Source organism: Ctenocephalides felis, unplaced genomic scaffold, assembly GCF_003426905.1.
Source record: "Ctenocephalides felis isolate EL2017-DRISC unplaced genomic scaffold, ASM342690v1 CF-g0.4_SCAFFOLD_01886, whole genome shotgun sequence".
Classification (NCBI taxonomy): Eukaryota; Metazoa; Arthropoda; class Insecta; order Siphonaptera; family Pulicidae; genus Ctenocephalides; species Ctenocephalides felis.
In genome coordinates this window covers 29362656-29380735 of record NW_020538040.1, presented here as the reverse complement: position 1 = coordinate 29380735, position 18080 = coordinate 29362656, and the positions used below count along the sequence as shown (strand labels likewise).

At 28.2% G+C, this 18080-nt stretch overlaps 1 protein-coding gene across 1 annotated transcript in view; it reads left to right on the top strand.

Moving 5' to 3' along the window:
* Positions 1 to 14615, top strand: part of LOC113378050 — a 51207-nt gene extending 36592 nt beyond the window's left edge. The window contains exon 2 of the mRNA XM_026618562.1: positions 13667 to 14615. Within this exon, the coding sequence (XP_026474347.1) occupies positions 13667 to 14532 (866 nt within the window). The 3' untranslated portion in view covers positions 14533 to 14615. The remainder of the gene's footprint in view (positions 1 to 13666) is intronic.
* Positions 14616 to 18080: the final 3465 nt, after the last annotated feature.

The window sequence follows — 18080 nt, the reverse complement described above, 5'->3', positions numbered from 1 at the left end:
AGAAATCTTTACTACCCGGCATTTCTGCATCAATAATATTCATCATTGTTATAGGAATTGCAATAATTAAAATTCATTAGATAAAGATGGGACAACTGCATGGGTTGCCATCTATAAAATAGTTAAGTATTTCATCACAACAGCTTATAGAATCCATAAATTCTGATTTCTATCCAATAACAATTATCATAATAAAAATCACACACAATTACATAACTTTTTTGTACATATCTCTTTGCTGTACTTGGTATTCAATTCTATTCCTTAGCACAACTAATTACATGGTTTCTTCTGATTGTGCGTACAAATTATTGAGTAAATAAACACCAAAGAACTATATAAAACATTGTGCCAATAACTATTTATCTGAAAATTTAATGATAAAAAATTGCAATTTCCTTTTACTACGAACAGTTTGATATTTGCAAAAAATCTTCGAGAAGCGAAACTTTTGAGTGTATTTTAACCGGATACGACTGTATGGTGAATTAGCCGCTAAACTTTTGTTACAAAGATTGGACAATTTGATGACCGTCGGACCGCGTCTGCCACAAAGAAATCTCTTCTCTTGCGATGTGAACGCAAATTGCTCGAATCAAATAGCGTCCTTTAACAGAATCGTCTTCCGCGTTCTGAGGGCGAAACAAAGCTTTTACGAACGATTAAAAATGATTTAAAATTTAAAAATGAATATATGTAGAGGTAAATTTGAAGGCAATTTCAGTTCAGTATCTAAATATATATAACGATGGTATCTAGTAATTATGATAAATAATATTAAATTATCACTTTATTATTATATTATGTAATCTTATGATAAAAAATGAAAATGGTCATCAATGTGGTCCATTGATGACCACATTTTATTAACTTTCCGTTAGTAAGATATAAAAACAACAGAAAATAGAAGTTGTTTGGATTTTGGAAGTTACGAAAAGTACATCATATTATTTTTAATTACATTTTGAAAAAAAAAGACATTTTTTAGCCACATAACTACTGAAGCACTTGCACATTATAAATAATGTATAAGCTGAAAAATGTGTTTGAAACTTAATTACTAAAATTAAATTAAGCAACGGTTTCATGTAGATGTAATTGGATATGACTTGCATATTTTTTAAATGAACTTCAATAATTCCAATAATGTTTGTCGACAAATTAAAATATATGGAATTCAATAATGAATTCAGATTTGAATTAGGTATTTAATGTAAGTTGCATCTTGTTTGATATATAGTTTATTGGATGTTCATTTATTAAAAATTTATTTAGTGAAATAAATATATTTTCCACGATATATACTATAGCACGACATTTACAATACCAAGTCTAAAATGAAATATACTTAAGAAAAAAAAAATTATAAAAAAGTTATTAGAGAAAGTAGTAATGAAGAAGTCAGTATGTCACAAGTATCAGCATTCAATCAGTATTAATTTTTTTTCATCATTTTGGTCTGTTCTGTACCAAAAGAATTAATTTAGATTTTGCTTGTTATTATTGCTAAGTTTTTGTTATAACATGTAGACAAATTCACGTTTTTGTTATTTTCCAATATAGAGTATGTATTTGATAAAAATCTGAAGACTGAACATTGCGAAGAAAGAAAATGTTTTAAATAATCATTTTTGGTTTTATTTGTATGATATATATACAGTGGTGTTGTCGAGCCGGAACGCGCCGGAACGTCGTTCCGGCAAATCATTTTTGGGCCGGAACGCGTTCCGGCAAAAGAAAATTTAAAAAAATCGCTACATACAGAAAATTTAATAAGTGAATTTTATAAATTAAAATTTAACTACTTTTTATTTAATGTTCTTATTATTGTAATGAACATACATATATGTGCACAAAATGGGTTTTGTAATAATTTTTGTTTCTTTCTTTTTCGAACGGAACCGGAACAAACATGAGAACCGGTTTTTGAACCGATTTATGAACCGGTTTTTAAATTTTAGCGTTCCAACAAAAAAAAAATTTAGCACAACATCACTGTATATATATATATATATATATATATATATAATATTTGTGTGTGTGTGTGATAACTGAAACTGAATTTTCATAATACTTATTGCAAATAGGAAATTGTGTCCTGTATACAGAGCAATTTAATTAATGAAAAAATGCTTGCAGCGCTGTGTAGGAAAGCTCTGATAACGCTTTTGTTACATTTCCTGGATGATGACTTGTTATTTAATAAAATATCGCACAGACTACATGTGCTCAATTAATATTAATTTTAAATTGTGTAGTAATTTAAAATGATATCATAAAACATTGTATACATTGAAAAATATATAGTGACTGTAAAATAGCGCTTGATACATTTTTTATCTGATCTATTTAGGGTAATGCGTTTATGACGTAAATTATACGAACTACCAAAAATTCAAAGTAAATGTTTTCACTTCTTTATTGTGTTTAATAAATTTGGATTATATCAAATGGTTTATATAAAATTAGTTTTATGAATTATAGATGCCTTTAAATAATTAAAAATAATTCAAAATCAAAAATCAATTCTGTTAGTCATGGCTAAAAATTTATATTTATTTTTCATGTTTTACACGCAAAGTTAATTTTTGCTTCGAAATTATTTATAAAATTAAATATTCTTATTTTTGACATTTTCAGCGCTTAAAGTTATAGGGCTAGTTGAGTAATATATTAGGGGTTTCGAAAAAAAAAATTAATGGATATAATTGATCAGCTTCTACGAATTATAGACCTTGTTATCTATGTAGTCAAATAACATGCATACAAACAGTCAGATATTTAATTTATTGTTTAAGAGCATTATTAGGTACGACAGTCCGGGTTTTGAACAGAACATATATAGAACTGATACCTGTTAAGCTAGTGATTAAAAATGTAAGTACCCCAAATATATAAAATTAGTAAATGACAAAACTTTAGCCGAGCATTTTCAATAATTGCACAAAATCGTTGATTACCAATATATAATATTGTTCCATTAATCATTCTATTATCTATAGCATCATTCGAAAATCAATATGAACCATGAAATCAAATAGCCGCAACGTTTGATATCACCATTATAATCTAGTTTGATAATTGGATCGTTGTATTGAAAATTTTAGCGTCTGTAGGCAAGGTAGGGGCAATACCGATGACAAATTGGAAGAGAAATAGTAAATCGTTTTTTTATTGAAAACCTAAAAAATAACGAACAAAAATTCGTCATTTCCTTCGATGACGTTGTGCATGCACCATTTTTCTAATCCAGATTCTAGTTTATTTAGTTTCTTTTTTTTTCACGACCATATCAAGTACATTCTTCATTTATTTTGATCTTGCTCCAGTTTATACTTATAATATAACGAATTATGATATTAATTAGTTTATATATCAATAATATTATCAATTATTTAAACAAGATCACGTTCACAGATAAGTTCTTGATCACTGCAGTTCGAGATTATCTATGTGTTTTAATACGATTCAACAATAAATAACTTGGTAGTTTTATTTTTTATTGCAAGAAAAGGCCAGATTCTATTTACCCAGTATCTTTGAGCATTAATCTTCAGGAAGATGATAAACATTATGATATATAAGATCATATTGTTAAATAGGTTTTTGAATTATAATAATAGCCAGTAACTATAGTGACATATATCTAAATCCATTAGCAGTTATTGGTGAGCAAATTGCTGCATTATCCCTGCTTTCCCTACATGAAATAGATAAATCAAAATCAGCCAACATTGATAATAATACAACAGACATGACTGACCTGATACATAAATATCACAATTGTGTACTAGATAAAACGGGCAACACGAATTAATTCAATTGGAAATAATTGGAAATGATAAAATGAATTAGAACTATGCATGCTGGAATGGTCTACTTTATGAAGATTTTTATGTGAGTGGACGAGATATCGAGCTTTATTAATTATATGTATCAATTAGTACACTCGTTACGATAGCAATTGATAATTAATGGTTATGTGTGAGTATTTTTTGAGGCTGAGATATGTTTTCAATATCTATATGATTATGCGTTTATTTGTTTACATTTAAGCTTGTAATTTATATTCGAACTGAAAAAAATAAAAACAAAACCAAATATAGGAATAGTTCAGAGTAGAGAACTAAATGGCGACATAATTCATTATATATGATTGCAAATTTATTGCTGTGGCATGAAATACACAAGTATCAGAAAAATCTTCAATAGGGTAGAGCTGTGCTTGAAGGTGCACGAATAAAAAGGTTCACCACCATTATCTCAAAAACAAGTAAGTCAGAAGTTTTTAGCCATTGCAAAACTTCATTATCACGAAATAAATGGTCACGTTGTCAAAATTTAAAAAAAAAGTATTTTTTTCGTAATAAGTCTTTTTGTTTTCAAGCACGGTTGTTTAGTTTACGATACCTTGTATAATTTTAAAGTATGCGTTATTTTATAAGATGTGTGCAAGATTTATGAAGTAGCAAGAGTTGATAAAATATTTTGTTAATTATGCTCAAAAATACATACATATTTAGATTATAATTTTTTATTTTATTGTTCAAGTTAATAATTAACTTGCAATTGAATTAGTTAGATTTTATACTATAAAACCTTTGTGAAAAAAAAAATACAATTCTGGTTCTTTTGGCCCTTCTGGCAGTCCCCTTGTACCTGCCCTATGAGGTGAAAAGTGCTAGGTGACAAACTTACTATGCGTTAGCTGGAAGCTTTACTGAACATAGTCAGATAATTGTTTGGTTGGTTTTCACAACATCTTTGCTTAAAATCACATTTGACCTTTGTGCTCTGCCCTACCCTATCTGATTTTGTTTTTGAGAATACCTTGAATTTTGAACCAGTTTCGTGTAGAACGATTACGATTGGATAATTATTTTTATTCGTGATTTTAATGACATTATTATTTGAAACTAGAAGGAATTAAAAATATCAGTATTATTGAAAAATACGTAGAGTTTGTTTAGATTTGTTGAGTTATTTCAATATTATTTGCCCATATGTTTCACATAAATCTTTTCCACCAGTCATCGACATTCTCACTATTGTATCGCTATAAGTTTTTTGCTATGAAAATAAAAATACAAGTATTTTATATAACTGTGCTTTGCGTACAAAGTTGCATTGAAATGGTAATAAGATCACAAGCGCTAGCCGTTACAAGTGCAAAAACATCTACAATAGGGAAGGGAATATTCTGTTTAAATGTTTAGATAGAGGTTAACCTAAGCGATAAACCGATAATGAAACTTCTATATCATAAAAAGTAGAATCGTCTTGACGTTATTTATTTTGTTTGCTTTCAATTCAAAACTTGTAAAAATCTCACAATTGTATCTTGAATAAAATTTAACAGAAGGAAATTCTCTGATTATGGTTATTGATTGACTAGATGAATTGACACAAGTAAATACTAGAATAAACGATCTTCGTTAAAATTTTTGTTTATAGCAATGATAATAATAATGCTTATGAATGGAGGCAAATAAGAAAACCTATTGTGATCATAATGACTTTATTATAATAACTCATTATAATTATTGATTACACTCATTTGATATCGATGCTGTAATATTGCGCTTAGTTCAATAGTTATAAGAAAATATTATATTAAAAATTGTTTTAATTAAGCGTTCTGTTTCATTTATTATTATGGTGAATTACCACTGATTAAATCTAATGGTATTGAGATACGATGAGTATTTGCTCAACGAAAAAAAATACCGTCAGATGTTTGTTCAAGTACTATTCTTGCAAAAACGGAATATACTTATCTTGCAAAAATAGAATAGATTCATTCAAACAAATTTCTGACCTCCTTTGTTTCGAGCTAAATACTCTCCAAATTCAGTTAGTATTATTGTTAAGACATTGTTTTCCGAGTAACTGGTATTCTAATTTCTAAACAATCAACTCAGGCAAATAATTTTATGTATCTTCGTCAATCTTGATTTATAGAGAAATAATGGTAGAATTTGTATATGTGACCTAAATCCTATTTAAAAATGCTATTGCTATAAAAAACTTTGTAATGAAACTAATAGAAAAGCAATGTGTAGATATGAATATTAAAATGAATTTTACAGAAAATGTAATATATTTGAAATCAGCAGGTATGCCCATTTTCACTTAAAAACATAGATCAAAATTATGTTTCCAATTGAAAAAGCCCCTTTCGGGCACTGCAGTGTGACATTGCAATGGGAAATCTATCACACTATTCTTTCCTGAATCAAGTTGGAGTTCATGGACCTGCCCTAGGGCTGTACCACCCATTATTTATTATTATATGGTTTATATATATTTTAAAAAATTCTGATCTTCTGATAAAATATTTCAACTCTAATATTTCATTAAATTAAAAACTCACTTTACATTTGTACATTTATATTTTAAGCAGAACTAAAACTGGCAGTGTATGGTATTATGCTTTAAGGCAAAATGGGTTACTCGCTGCTATATAAACACAGATACAAGAATAAAAAAATAATGAACAAAATATTTTTTGTAAAAACATTTTATTACATTTCATACCAATTTTTTTTTAACAAAAAAAGTATTACTAATATCGTTCGTCTGGAGTGAATGTTATAATAAGTCTCTACATGCTGATATACATAACGTGAACTTTATTAAAAAATATTAGAAAAGAACTTGGAAAATGCTCATATATTGATGCGTATATTTCCCATATTATTGCGATTGCAATAACTCATTTTGCGAGAAGTTAATAAAGAAATCAGATGAATTCAAATCACAAAAAATAAAATCATGTAATCATGACGTATTTGAAATAGCATTTCATTTCAGATGGAATTTTATTCGAATATCGATAAAACCTATATGCTAATTTCCATGTAAATTTTATCTGTTTTTGATAATAATACTGATTCACAGTATTTTAAATGAAAATGGCAATGTGAAATACATGTTTAATCGTTTATTTCTAGCGCATATTTAAACGATAGCATCAATTTTGTATTATGTTAATCCTATGTATACATAAAATTTGCTTCGCAATTTTGTGAAGCTTTGTCCGATCGATGATACAATCGAAATCTGAAATGTAATACTCAACTCGAATTATATTCAAGAGAACAAGAGGATTTTTCAAAATATTGCAGAATTGAAAAGAAAATGTGAACTTTTTATATTTGATATTTCGTGGATTCGCCCGTAGGTAAAGGGTAAATTTGAAACAGAGATCATCCAAGGTTCAATACCCGCGTTTCACATATTGCGAGAAATATAGTTAGTAATTTCTTTCCAAGTGAAAATAGTCCTTACCATGAAAATTCAAAACTATTACAATCATTGTATTAATAAAAATCATCACATAGAGATGGGACAACTGTTTGGTTTGCCATCTTTAAAAAAAACGAAAAAACCTCATAAAAAACCCCTAAGTTCTGATCGCAGTTAAACAAAAAGAAGAAAAAAATATTTCGTTTATAACATTGAAACAGTCAAAGGTTCAGTTAGTGTGTGTCAGTATGTCATAGAGTGTTGTGCATGTTGTCAACTTGTATGTCGTCAGACTTTTATCTAAGTTGTATAATTTTTATATAATCACTTCTATTAATAACTTCAAAATCATATATTCTTTAACCTATTAATAACATTTAAACCGCGTACCTATTACGCACGTATGTGCTGTTGCAAAAAGTACTTCTACATTTGCGTTAAGCCTTAATGACAGGTGCCTTCTTTATGATAATATTAGAGAAAGTCGTTTGAAATCCTCAAGGAGCGGTCTACAAGGCAAGCGTGTTTTTAACGCATGGGAAATTAACACGATCTGCAGTATTACATAATAAGGTTTATCATCGTGTTCTCATAATTTATAACGAATGTAAATCGGAAATGAAACATCTTATCAACTTCATAAAAAGTGCGATTAAAAGATTTTTTTTAATTTGTTTTACATTTATAGGCTCCTACCTTCTATGGATATTATAGAAAAATAACCTTAAATTTTTAAACTCACAAATAAACTTTTTTTAAAAAAAACGTTATATTATAACCATGAATTATTATTTTCTATTTGCTCGTTATGTATTTTGTAACAAAGATCAAACCAAATTTTTATGGAGGATTAATTGAATATTTGTATGTCAGCACAGATAAATTTCATTTTGACTATTTATAATATATACACATATTAATATGCTTTAATATAGGTAATATTAACAGAACTTTAAAAATATAATTTATATAGACAAAAACAAAATTAACAATTTACAGCAATCACAACTATTACATTTTCTATTATGTGTATTGTGGACTACTTATTACTAATTATAAGAACGATTAGCAGGCAACTGATTCATTGTTCTTAACATATTGCTTCATTAAATTTGAAAACTATATGTTTTAGATTACGAAATAAAAAAAAATACAATTTGATATAGATCTTACAATCTATTGTTATATTTCTCTTCTGAAATTTCATATTATTCAACTATCAATTCACACATCATTTTATAAATCAACTCAACTATGGAAAGAATTGTATTGTTTTATTATAGTCAAGCTGATATGTTATAAACAACGCATCGCTCTGGCAATATTTATATTAATAAATAATAATTAAAAAATATTTATCACATTACTTAATATTATCACATTATTTAAAATTAACTTAAATGAAGCTTTAAAAATTATATTATAAATATATATTTTGAAAGCTTATATATTGTTGATCATGTAAGTTTTAAAAATATGCTTTTGTATAGTAAATTCTAATATTCGTCAAATACAATGTATGTAATTAGAAGATAAAGTAAGCACATCAGTAATTCTTATAAGTAGATATAAACTTGCTTTGCTCTGGTAGGAATATGTGAAACAAACTATTATGCAAGTTTTTAGATACTTGAACGCTAATGAGTAAAGTAAATAATAATTATATGGTGAAGATTAGTTAATAAATAATTTAATGAGCAGGTTACACTCTAAAGTGTTTAACTGTTTAATTGAATTAGTAGTTATTAATGAATAAATATTATGTCTCTATCTAAAAGTTAGAAGTTTCTAATGTCCGCTAATATTATGGATAAATTGATATTGGTAAACACCTCGATATTTTTAGTTTACATTCTGCTTATATTTTATGAAATAATATCATTTATTAAGTAACCGAAAAACATTGGCCATTTATTGTTAAATGGAAATCGTGTCTCGGTAGACGGAAATTCTAAAATCCTTGGATACTCTAAAATAATTAAAATGATATATTTTAATAATTAACCCGTCTTTGCTATTTCGCTTAAATAGTCTAGGAATTTAGATTTCTATATAAGAAAACGGTGATACTTGAAAATTTGAAATAAATGTAATTATTAAAGTAAGCTACATCAAACACGTATCAACTTGAACAAGCAAACAATTTTTTCATTATATATTTTTAACAGCAATCACAACTTTCTGTTTTCAGTTATATAAGCTGTTATGCTTGACCTTTTTAAATGGCAACCCAAACGGTTACTATCTCTATATGATAAATTTTATTATTACGATTTCTGTAATACATTTTTTATCGATAGATCAATGCCAGTAAGGACTATTTCACGTGAATACATGTTGCTTTCTAAATATCCAAGTGAAAACTGATGTCATTACTGCATGATATCAGGATGTCTGAGGCAGGTATCAAACCTGAAACTTCTGATTCGAAATAATATAACATAACTAAACAAATGTTATTTAATACTAAGTTTAAGATATTAGATTTTTACTATTTATTTTTACGTTTATTTTAATGTCACGAATCGTGGAATTAATACAAAAAATACAGAATTAGTTCAAATAAATTTATAATATTTTATATGAATATAAAATATACCAGAATATTATTATATCATCGTAAACTAGGCTCGTTAGTATTTGACATTTTGAAATTCCTAATGATGTTGTATCTAAATGACGCACGTACAAACTTTTCTGAAGTCATATTTCTACAGAAAATATGTTTTGAAAAAGTATTCGACGAAGTTATGAGGTATTACTTTTCGCGTAATGCTTTTACGGCCTTGTGATTTATATACAGCATCGTATGTGACGAACCCTCGAATAACTAACTTTTTTTACAACCCCGAGCGTTTCCTTTCAGAGACGCGCATATACACATCCGGCGGTCGGGCAGGAAACTTGATTATTTCTGCACATTTCCATGTATGTTTTATTATGAGAGTACATATTTTAAAATGTACAAAATTATTTCTTTTATTTTCCAAAACACAATGATAATATTTTACTCATTTAAAAAGTATTCTCTTTATACTTCTAAATTGTTTTCTTTATTCTATATTATACTAATGTAAGAATTAAAAAATAGAAGATATGAAGAAATGGGCGTGTAAGGGATATAGTAGTAGAAGAAACAATTTTATATTTCAACTGATCCTTTGCTATATAATAAATATATTATATTTTTTTAACTATGAAATATAATTGTTTATTCAGATTCAGTATCACCATAATGTTTCGAATTTCGAGCTATCTGTATCGAATACTGTAAGGTATCAGTGTTACACAAACTTAAAATCACTCACAACCAATATTATAATTCAGTTATAATAATACAGTTCATTTTCAGATAAATTTAGAAAATTATAGAGCCATTTATATATTCTTCATCATAAATAATCTTTTGTTTGTCTATCAAATCCCGTCAGGGTAGACTCCGGTTGTGCCACTTTTTTTTCATCAGCAAGAATATCTGTTTAATCTAAACCCGAAAAGGACAAGAAATACATGTCACAACCGTACCCACAAAGTTTGTCACAACCGGATCCAACGCATACTTTGGCAGACAAATCGTCGTTATGATCGAGCTCAATTATCTGCACAAAAAGTAATTGCTAGTAAATAATTACTATTGTTCAACTTATAGCAAAATAACAAACTAAGTAATCTGTCTGTATATAAGAATCAGTTATTATTAAAAAAAATCGAACGGAATTCCGTTCGAAGCTTTTAAAAGCTTAGTTTTGACTCGTTAAAAGCAATGCGGTCTACAGATCCTGTTATTGCAGGGCGCCGACTGAAAGCAATAATGAAAACTTGTTCAAACAAACATACTACATCTTTCTCCTCCCCTTTGACCATTTCTCAAAATCAGCATAGTTTAGCTGTTATGACGACTTTCAGTACCGTAGCCTGACACAACCGTACCCAGTCTCCCCTACAATTTGAATTTGCTTCAATTTGACTCATGGACTAACCAAATGCTTATACGTTAAATTTTAAAACTATAAAAAATATTTGTATTTAGGCTATGATAGTCAAGTTACAATTTTATTATTGCATAATGAATATTTTAAATATGCATTATTAAACTATTCCTTCTTAATTTATTTTTGCATTGAATGATTTAGACTCTATGTAACGCCAATGATGTTCAAAGTAAATGTACCCCTCTAACATATATTTATTGCTCCCTTATCAATCCTGCAGATAGGTACATAAACCCACGGTCATCAGTGCCGCATTACTTTGCGTCCAAAAAAATGGTATAACACAGTAATTAAAGGGAAACTAGAGGTGTATAGGCATCGAGCTTTAAGGCAAATTGACATAACTACACGTGTCAAAAATAAACTTTAAACGAACAAAATAATTAAAGAAATTAAAATTTGATTTCAGCAAAAAAAATATTAAAAATTAAACAAAAAAATATTTTTTTTAAATTGTGAAAAAATGAATAAAATTCAAACACAAGTTGGCCATAAACTCTTTGTAGTAGAAAAATAAGATACGTGTAATAACATTTTCGAATTTGTAAAACGATCAGAGATTTTATGGTTTCATACTTTTCTAATAAGTTACTTTTCAACATTGGGGATCTCGGACAAAGTAACACAAATTGCAGTAAGTGGCACCAATAATCACAATATATAAACACTGGTGCAACGGTTTGTATTCAAAAATTTGTATATTTTATATTTGTATATTTTATATACAATTACAGCAAAAATTGTAACATGTCCGTTTTTTTTGAAAATACTAGAAAAGTAAAATCGAAGCATAAACTGAGAATGAAGGTAGATGAATACTGAAAATGAAGATGGTAGTTTTATAACGTCATTATGAAAATTAATATATAACATCTTATAAAATATTCATATAACATGTAGGAGGTTCTAAACTAATGTTTCTTATCACGTTATAAAAATATCTGCTACTATAAATAACTCACTATTATTTTAATTTTTGGTATTCTTTTAATAATCAAAATATTTAGCTTAAGCTGTTCATTATCGTGAGATATACTATATTTTTTGTAAATGTGGCCAAGATTACCAATTTATAATTTATAATTGTGGCCAATTTATATGGTCAATCTTCTTTATCTTGGCCATCGTCTTCAAGACTATTTTGAAGTTCGAAATGCCGCCCTGTTGGCCACCCTTCAATGTCACTTGTAGGCACGTAACACGTGTCACGCGCCAGATAACATAATCCATGGGTCTGGCACTGAACTCCCTCGAAAGGAAACATTTTTAGCTAGGGTTGCCGAAATAAACTTCACATCACTGACAGAAAAATATTTCATGTTATCACATAGTAAATAAACAAAATGGCAATACAAATAAAATGAAAATTATGATTCGTTTTCACAACGAATAACTTCGTCAGATTGAAAGCATGAGCAACGAGATTGTCTTCGGAAACAAATATGTAAAGCAATTAATAATGTAAAGTTAAAATCTTTGGTTTGTAGAAATTTCAGATATTTTGATAAATATCTGGATTTTAAATAAAATGTTTTTGAGGAAGTCAGTGGTACAAAAATGTAAATATTACGACAGAGCCCGTGTAAAAACCTTTTAAGGTTTTGCAGCGACCCTGATTATGCACCTATTCACTCTAAAAAAAATATTTCAAGTATACTGTACTTAAAAACCACCCGGACAGAAACATAATATAATATAAATTTAGAGTTCGCAGACAATGTGATTTTGTATTTGTCTTGGCCAGAGTTGTGCAAATTCAATCTTCAGAATTACTTAGGCATCTCAAAATACTCCGATCTTTGATTGAATCCCTTTTGGTTCATTAATGTAATTAATGAGTATACATTTAAAATATCATTCCTTTCGATTCAGTTTTTATTGCGACGGAAGGTATAATTGAAAATGCTAACCCCATGACCTAACACTATTATTCAATTAGTTGACTTGCAATGTACAGGCGGAAACACTATCGTAAATTAGTTCATTTATATGATGAATTGCTCGAGTATTGCTGTATATTTTTAATTGTCCTATAATTTTATTAAAATTTTCTAGAATTCAGAATAGTTTCATTCTGCGACGATTTCTGTAATTCTCATAACAGTCACAATCTTATATTATTCTTATTTGTAATTTATTCTTCAATTTCTACGAAATTTTATTTTAACACCAAGGACTTTTACTACGTTTTCTTAGATTTTAAAAGATTTCTGATCTATTAAACCCTCAGAAAGTGTAGTTTATACATAAACATTTACAGTTGAGGGTACATATATATCTATGAATATACATGTAGAATTTTGTATGAACACTACTTATATCTCATCAGTGTAGTGTGTTCATATTCACATTTTTATAATATATATATATATATATATATAATTATTGCATTATCAGAATATTAATGTATTTATTTAATTATTTAGGCTGTGGTGCTGACTCTCAATGTCTAAGATGTGGTCCTACAGGATGCATCAAATGTCCAGTATTGATAGTGGAAGGAAGTCGGGCCTGCGTCGATGATTGTCCTTCTGGCAGATCAGCTTCCTGGTCTGCTCTTCCAGACTATATGGGCAAAGTGTGTCTGAAAACAGGACCAGGTGGATTATCTGGTGCGGGTTTAGCTGTAGTAATAGGCGCTTGTGCAGGAGGAGTTGTCTGCATCATTATTATAACTGCAGGTATACTTATTGCAAAATACCGTAAACGTCCTCAGAAGAAAATTAACTCCCAAAGAGCGGAATTTTTAAAAGAGTTAGATCGACTACGACCACAAAGTTATTGCTTGCTGGCAATTTTGAACGATATCCGACGGCAAATACGAGAAGTACATGCTAATGGTGATACTACTGCGGCTTTAACATACTGGCCAGTGGTGAGAGATTTGGCTAAATTATTATATTTATTGAATAGGCCTGTGGAAACAATTGTTAATGTTCCCAATGATTGGAAGAAGTTGAATCAGTGGGCCGAAAAGTTAATAACGCGTTATAAACATATAAGTAATGAAAGTCAACCGCAGGTAGCACAATTAATAAACTTTTTACAATCGCCTTCTTACGACGATAAAGCTATTCAAACGTCTGTGACAACTTTCAAGCCGTCGAATGGGTTTGGTTCCGCGCTTAGTTTGCAAGACTTTGTCGAGCCGTTCTCAGATGGAAATACTATTACTGCTGAGCAATGGCAATTACGAACGAATGCTGAAGGAGCAGACACCAGCTTATGGTTGGAAGATGAGTGTTTTCAACTTGGCTTAAGACCACAAGATGAAATCACCACTGAACTATGATAACTATTCGCAAGAATAAAAAATTTCTCATTGCTAGTTCGAAAGACAAATACCTTTAAAAAATTATCCTAAGTTTGTATATATTATTATTAGATGTTGTAAATACCAATTTATAGAATATGTTACATATTATATCAGAAACTTTGTAGTTAATTTATTATATCTTGTTATTAATTTTATGGCTAGATTTAGTTTGGCACAGTATTTTATTAAGTTTATCGTAATGTGTAATGACAGTAGAATAAGTTTATGGCTATGAGTTGTTTTACCAAACCTAACTAGTCAAATTGAAAGAAATGTTGTAACATTTTGTATATGCAGTTAAATTAATTATAAAAATATATCTACAATAATTGTTTGTTTTATTTGCTCCTGATGACAGGTTGACCCTTACAGGCGCAGAAAATTTGGGGTTCTTTTTAACCCAAGCTGCACGTGCAATAAAAGTATTAACTGAATATTTCATTATTGATTTCAAGAATATGTATTGTAAAAGTACAAAAATACACAGGGCATGTACCATCTTCAACATGGTCTAGAATGTACTAAGGACAATGGTACATTATTCAGCACGAGTGCATAAGAAACTTATTTATTTTATGGAACGCTATATGTATCATTGTGGCATATCGTGGATTAAAAGTGTGGTACATGGCCTGTACCATTACATAACAATTACACAAATGCATTGGTGAACTTATCGAGTTCTGATTAGAATTATATTTAGCAGTCACTGCCTAATTTGTGAAAAATAGGTACTTTTGTAAATTTCGGTTGTTATTTTCTGAATAACCTTAAATGTCTGTAGTTGAAAAACATAGTTTATACATTTATTTACTCATTTTTACATCATTCTGAATTACAGATCCTGTTGCACAGAAATATTTGCAAATAAATTCATCCTGACGTTTAATTTTCTTTAGAATCTGAAATGAGCATAATTTAGGAAATTTTAATAATCATCATTAATATAATGAAAATAAAATATTTTAAAATAGCAGTTGAAAAGGTAGTAAGGATCTAATGATTCATAAAAGTAAAAAAAAATATTTTTTTTAGGTACATTCATAATTTATACCATATTATTAATTATTGGTATTAAAGAAGGAAACATATTGATTTTAATCAATAATAAAAATTATTGTTTTTAATTAATATACAAATATAAATTAGAAAATGTATGAAAATATATTATATTAGAACATATATTATTTATATCAATTCTATATTTCTATAATGTTAATCGATAATGAATTTGATGTTAATCGATAAAAATACTGATTGATTTTAATTAATACTTTAATTATTGCACATGTGTCGTAAGGTGCAGTGTCAACTAATGCATAAGCGTTAGTTAAATTAATAGCAAAACTAATATTATATGCAACTGTATGTCAGTCAATTTTATTCTTTGATGTTGCAATTGTTGCATCATTCTGGGACAGTAAATTATCAGGAAACAAATTATAATACATACCTCAACTTTCCATATAATATCTCTCATGTTCTTTTAATTGTTAGCATTAGTAAATTCTTCTAATTTGATAACTCAAGTGCTTTGAAAATTTTGGACGGATTTTAACAATTTTAAATATGACAGCCATATTGTTAGCCATCAGGTACTCCACACAATCTGCACAAAAAATTCATTTAAACTTGATATACATTTACAAGTATTTTGACTAGTTCACACAATTGTTTAGGTATATATAGTAAAGATATTGCACTCATAATTAATACATTAAATTAATTATTTCATTATTGTCTGTTGTATCAAAAATCCCTTAAAGTTTTCTTTGATCATGAAACTAACAATAATTTTATATACATGTCTTAAAGAACTTACGTCTTATATATGGAAACAATTCTGTATGCTTCAAAGAAAATTGTATCACAAAGTTATAAATATTAATTGCATTTAATTATAAATTTAACTCAGCTTAAAAAATAAAACTCAATTCTGTTTCCCGTTTAACAGAATCTGCGTAACCAACCGAACCGAGCCGAACCGAACCGAATTTCTTCCTTGAATGTATTGCCAGATAACGCGTCACAATAATATCGCTCGACTCCTTTCCCTCGACTTCAGGCAGCACTTCGGTCACTGACTCATCGACGTGTTAGCGGCGGTCGCGCATATATGCACAAATAATATACGCTCCGTGATTTTAATGTATAACATTAGATTTTATGATAAATAGATAAAGTGTGTGTTTTTTAAAAAATTTTATAAAATAAGGTACGTAAATAATAACAAATTTTATAAAAAATTATACTGTGATTAAATGAAATATAGTGCTACGCGAAAATGTGTTTTTAATATTGTGACAGGCGTCGGCTAGATGCATATGCTGTGCGGTTTTGCACATAAACAAATGTCAATATCGAAATCAATTAAAAGAAATATTGAGGAATGTTTCTAACTTATTGCAAAAATGTGTTTGACATGTATTTTTAAAAATTACATTTTGCCGGTTGTTCAAAAATAATTTATGTTGTGAAGTGATTTCTTTAAAACTCGTTTTTCTTAATTTTTACCACTTTTGTTCTACTGTTTTATGAAGTTATTTTTAAATTTAGGTTAAAAGTCTGTGATTGTCTAGTATAAAAGTTACTATTCATATTTCTGTAAAAACAATATTTGTTTATTATAAATTAACAACTTGATATACATTTTTAGGGAAAATGTTAAAGTTTATTCGAGGGAAGGGGCAGCAACCTTCTGCCGAGCGGCTTAAACTGCAGAGGGAATTATTTGCTTTCAGAAAGGTACTGTAAAGTTTCAATATTCATAATTACTTACTAATTTGGTTTGGTGGAAGATATGTGTTTAATTTACTTCTACCCTAACACTTAATATAATGTACATTTCAGGTTGTATTAGGCTTATATTAATTATATTTTATTGCTATGAATTATTACAATATCAATCAATCGAGTATACACTCTAAACTCAAAAAACTCAGGAAACATCGGACTGAAAGCTATATAAACACTAAACTGCATTCTATAATATTTATATATTACACATGAAATATAGTTCATTGTACATTATATATTATTATAAGGATTTTGGTTTAGCGGTTTCATAAAGATCTTGCTTATAGATCACCTGTAATTTTGACCGAATACGTTTTATAAAGCTTATGTTATAAGTAGTTATTAATCTAAAACTTTTCTTGGTTTCCTAAAATATTATACCATTGTCAATTATATATGATTGAGCAATAGATAAATGTTTTCATAATTGAGGTGTATACACATTGAGTTGATAAATATTGTTTATATCTTACTATTTTCGTTGATAATGGACTATTTTATCTTATCTTATCAATCATTGAATTATTTATACATTGCTTATAGTTTCTTGAAGTATTGCCATATATATTGATAATGATAATGGTGATAAATATTTGTTGTCGAATATTTTTTTTCAACTGTTTTATTTGAAATGGATAAGTTTTTTTATTCTTTATACATATTCAAAGAGGGGTTTCTCGAAATTGTAAAATCACAAGCAAACAATTAAATATTAGAAAAATATGGAA